General features: G+C 44.8%; 1 protein-coding gene across 1 annotated transcript; it reads right to left on the bottom strand.

The window, feature by feature from the left end:
• Positions 1 to 1,887: 1,887 nt before the first annotated feature.
• Positions 1,888 to 4,506, bottom strand: LOC138364557 (uro-adherence factor A-like). Its single transcript, XM_069324216.1, has 2 exons — positions 4,468 to 4,506; positions 1,888 to 2,928 (listed from the first exon to the last, which is right to left on the bottom strand). Exons 1-2 carry the CDS (start codon positions 4,504 to 4,506, stop codon positions 1,888 to 1,890), a joined length of 1,080 nt encoding a protein of 359 aa, XP_069180317.1.
• Between the last annotated feature and the right edge of the window lie 494 nt (positions 4,507 to 5,000).

The raw sequence follows: 5,000 nt of genomic DNA, 5'->3' as shown, positions 1-5,000 counted from the left end.
TAAGTCCCCCTTTCCCCCCCTCTTCATCCTATCATCCCTTACACACACACACACACACACACACACACACACACACACACACACACACACACACACACACACACACACACACACACACACACACACACACACACATACACACAGAGGACCAAAGAGGTCCTCTGGCCCAGAGAGAGAGGCCCAAAGAGAGAGGGTTGAGAGGCGGGACCAAAGAGCCAGAGCTCAACCCCCGCAAACACAACTAGGTGAGTACACACACACACACACACACATATACACACACACACACACACACACACACACACACACACACACACACACACACACACACACACACACACACACACACACACACACACACACACACACACACAGTGCCTTCGGAAACTTGTGTAGGGAATCCTTCAGGAACTTGTATACCACGTATGTCAGACCAATACTGGAATATGCAGCTCCAGCCTGGAATCCACATGAAGTTAAACACAAAGCGAAGTTATAAAAGGTTTAAAGGTATGTCCACCAGTCCTCGAGCTGAGAGGAATGAGCTATGAGGCAAGATTACTGGAAGTGAATCTCACGATACTGGAAGACAGAAGAGTTAGGGGAGACATGATCACTACCTATAAATTCTCATGATCCTAAGGGCTAGGGTTAGAATCCCCATGCAAGGCTGAACCAAATATGTAGATTCTTCCATCTGATGCACCTGTTCACCTTCCATCTGATGCACCTGTTCATCTTGACGATGTATTTACTCACCTAGTTGTGCTTGCGGGGGTTGAGCTTCGGCTCTTTGGTCCCGCCTATCAACCGGATATCTTGCTTCTAGAGGACATAGAAACAAGTTTGAAACTCAGATAAATCATAGAAATTATAGAAAGTAATATTTTAGCGCAAGAGAAGTGATGAGATATAGCAACTAATGGAACAGATTGTAGCTGCAATCTCCACTCATACCTATACCAGTAGACAAGGTGTGGAAATAGGGGAGTGCAAATAGAGGAGTACAAATAGGGGGAGTACAAATATGGGAGTAGAAATAGGGGAGTAGAAATAGGGGAGTAGAAATAGGGGAGTACAAATAGGGGAGTACAAATATGGGAGTACAAATAGGGGGAGTACAAATATGGGAGTAGAAATAGGGGAATAGAAATAGGGGAGTACAAATAGGGGAGTACAAATAGTGGAGCACAAATAGGGGAGTAGAAATAGGGGAGTACAAATAGGGGAGTGCAAATAGAGGAGTAGAAATAGGGGAGTACAAATAGGGGGAGTACAAATAAGGGAGTAGAAATAGGGGAGTAGAAATAGGGGAGTAGAAATAGGGGAGCACAAATATGGGAGTACAAATAGGGGGAGTACAAATATGGGAGTAGAAATAGGGGAGTAGAAATAGGGGAGTAGAAATAGGGGAGTACAAATAGGGGAGTACAAATATGGGAGTACAAATAGGGGAGTAGGAATAGGGGAGTAGAAATAGGGGAGTAGAAATAGGGGAGTAGAAATAGGGGAGTACAAATAGGGGAGTGTAAATATGGGAGTAGAAATAGGGGAGTGGAAATAGGGGAGTAGAAATAGGGGAGTAGAAATAGGGGAGTAGAAATAGGGGAGTACAAATATGAGAGTAGAAATAGGGGAGTAGAAATAGGGGAGTACAAATATGGGAGTAGAAATAGGGGAGTAGAAATAGGGGAGTAGAAATAGGGGAGTACAAATATGGGAGTAGAAATAGGGGAGTAGAAATAGGGGAGTACAAATAGGGGAGTGTAAATATGGGAGTAGAAATAGGGGAGTAGAAATAGGAGAGTACAAATAGGGGAGTACAAATAGGGGAGTAGAAATAGGGGAGTAGAAATAAGGGAGTAAAAATAAGGGAGAACGTACACACTATTTTACACGGTGAGAGAGCAATCGGTACACAGAGACTCTTGCCAGATAGGAAATGTCTGATAGTGAAGGGTTGATAATGAGAGTCTGATAGTGAGAGTCTGATAGTGAGAGTCTGATAGTGAGAGTCTGATAGTGAGAGTCTGATAGTGAGAGTCTGATAGTGAGAGTCTGATAGTGAGAGTCTGATGGTGAGAGTCTGATAGTGAGAGTCTGATAGTGGGAGTCTGATAGTGGGAGTCTGATAGTGAGTCTGATAGTGAGAGTCTGATAGTGAGAGTCTGATAGTGAGAGTCTGATAGTGAGAGTCTGATAGTGAGAGTCTGATGGTGAGAGTCTGATAGTGAGAGTCTGATAGAGAGAGCCTGATAGTGAGAGTCTGATAGTGAGAGTCTGATAGTGAGAGTCTGATGGTGAGAGTCTGATAGTGAGAGTCTGATAGTGGGAGTCTGATAGTGGGAGTCTGATAGTGAGTCTGATAATGAGAGTCTGATAGTGAGAGTCTGATAGTGAGAGTCTGATGGTGAGAGTCTGATGGTGAGAGTCTGATGGTGAGAGTCTGATAGTGAGAGTCTGATAGTGAGAGTCTGATAGTGGGAGTCTGATAGTGAGTCTGATAATGAGAGTCTGATAGTGAGAGTCTGATAGTGAGAGTCTGATAGTGAGTCTGATAGTGAGAGTCTGATAGTGGGAGTCTGATAGTGAGTCTGATAATGAGAGTCTGATAGTGAGAGTCTGATAGTGAGAGTCTGATGGTGAGAGTCTGATAGTGAGAGTCTGATAGTGAGTCTGGTAGTGAGAGTCTGATAGTGAAGGGTTGATAGTGAGAGTCTGATAGTGAGAGTCTGACAGTGAGAGTCTGATAGTGAGAGTCTGATAGTGAGAGTCTGATAGTGAAGGGTTGATAATGAAAGTCTGATAGTGAAGGGTTGATCGTGAGAGTCTGATAGTGAAAGGTTGATGGTGAGAGTCTGATAGTGAAGGGTTGATAGCGAGAGTCTGATAGTGAAGGGTTGATAGCGAGAGTCTGATAGTGAGAGTCTGATAGTGAGGGGTTGATAGTAGGAGTCTGATAATGAGGGGTTGATAGTAAGAGTCTGATAGTGAGGGGTTGATAGTAAGAGTCTGATAGTGAGGGGTTGACAGTAAGAGTCTGATAGTGAGGGATTGATAGTGAGAGTCTGATAGTGAGGGGTTGGTAGTAAGAGTCTGATAGTGAGGGGTTGATAGTAAGAGTCTGATAGTGAGGGGTTGATAGTGAGAGTCTGATAGTGAGGGGTTGATAGTGAGAGTCTGATAGTGAGGGGTTGGTAGTGAGAGTCTGATAGTGAGAGTCTGATAGTGAGGGGTTGATAGTGAGAGTCTGATAGTGAGGGGTTGATAGTAAGAGTCTGATAGTGAGGGGTTGATAGTGAGAGTCTGATAGTAAGAGTCTGATAGTGAGGGGTTGATAGGAAGAGTCTGATAGTGAGGGGTTGATAGTAAGAGTCTGATAGTGAAGGGTTGATAGTGAGAGTATGATAGTGAAGGGTTGATAGTGAGAGTCTGATAGTGAGAGTATGATAGTGAAGGGTTGATAGTGAGAGTATGATAGTGAAGGGTTGATAGTGAGAATATGATAGTGAAGGGTTGATAGTGAGAGTCTGATAGTGAAGGGTTGATAGTGAGAGTATGATAGTGAAGGGTTGATAGTGAGAGTATGATAGTGAAGGGTTGATAGTGAGAGTCTGATAGTGAAGGGTTGATAGTGAGAGTCTGATAGTGAAGGGTTGATAGTGAGAGTATGATAGTGAAGGGTTGATAGTGAGAGTATGGTAGTGAAGGGTTGATAGTGAGAGTCTGATAGTGAAGGGTTGATAGTGAGAGTATGATAGTGAAGGGTTGATAGTGAGAGTCTGATAGTGAAGGGTTGATAGTGAGAGTATGATAGTGAAGGGTTGATAGTGAGAGTATGATAGTGAAGGGTTGATAGTGAGAGTATGATAGTGAAGGGTTGACAGTGAGAGTATGATAGTGAAGGGTTGATAGTGACAGTCTGATAGTGAAGGGTTGATAGTGAGAGTCTGATAGTGAAGAGTTCATAGTGAGAGTCTGATAGTGAAGAGTTGATAGCAAGAGTCTATTAGTGAAGGGTTGATAGTGAGAGTCTGAAAGTGAAGGGTTGATAGTGAGAGTCTGATAGTGAAGGGTTGATAGTGAGAGTCTGATAGTGAGGGGTTGATAGTGAGAGTCTGATAGTGACGGGTTGATAGTAAGAGTCTGATAGTGAAGGGTTGATAGTGAAAGTCTAATAGTGAAGGGCTGATAGTGAGAGTCTGATAGTGAAGGGTTGATAGTGAGAGTATGATAGTGAAGGGTTGATAGTGAGAGTATGATAGTGAAGGGTTGATAGTGAGAGTCTGATAGTGAAGGGTTGATAGTGAGAGTATGATAGTGAAGGGTTGATAGTGTGAGTCTGATAGTGAGAGTCTGATAGTGAAGGGTTGATAGTGAGAGTCTGATAGTGAGAGTCTAATAGTGAAGGGTTGATAGTGAGAGTCTGATAGTGAAAGCCAGCTTAGCTTAGCTGCCAACACCCACACATGGTGTCAGCAAGGCGGACAGCCCGCCTGCTATCATAACATCGTGTCAGCAAGGTGGACAGCCCGCCTGCTATCATAACATCGTGTCAGCAAGGCGGATAGCCCGCCTGCTATCATAACATCGTGTCAGCAAGGTGGACAGCCCGCCTGCTATCATAACATCGTGTCAGCAAGGTGGACAGCCCGCCTGCTATCATAACATCGTGTCAGCAAGGTGGACAGCCCGCCTGCTATCGTAACATGGTGTCAGCGAGGTGGACAGCCCGCCTGCTATCATAACGTTGTGTCAGCAAGGTGGACAGCCCGCCTGCTATCATAACATCGTGTCAGCAAGGTGGACAGCCCGCCTGCTATCATAACATGGTGTCAGCGAGGTGGACAGCCCGCCTGCTATCATAACGTTGTGTCAGCAAGGTGGACAGCCCGCCTGCTATCATAACATTGTGTCAGCAAGGCGGACAGCCCGCCTGCTATCATAACGTGGTGTCAGCAAGGCGGACAGCCCGCCCGCTATCATAACATGGTGTCAGC

Source organism: Procambarus clarkii, chromosome 13 (assembly GCF_040958095.1).
Source record: "Procambarus clarkii isolate CNS0578487 chromosome 13, FALCON_Pclarkii_2.0, whole genome shotgun sequence".
NCBI lineage: Eukaryota > Metazoa > Arthropoda > Malacostraca > Decapoda > Cambaridae > Procambarus > Procambarus clarkii.
The sequence above is the reverse complement of the archived record's forward strand: the minus strand, read 5'-3'. Positions and strand labels throughout refer to the sequence as shown.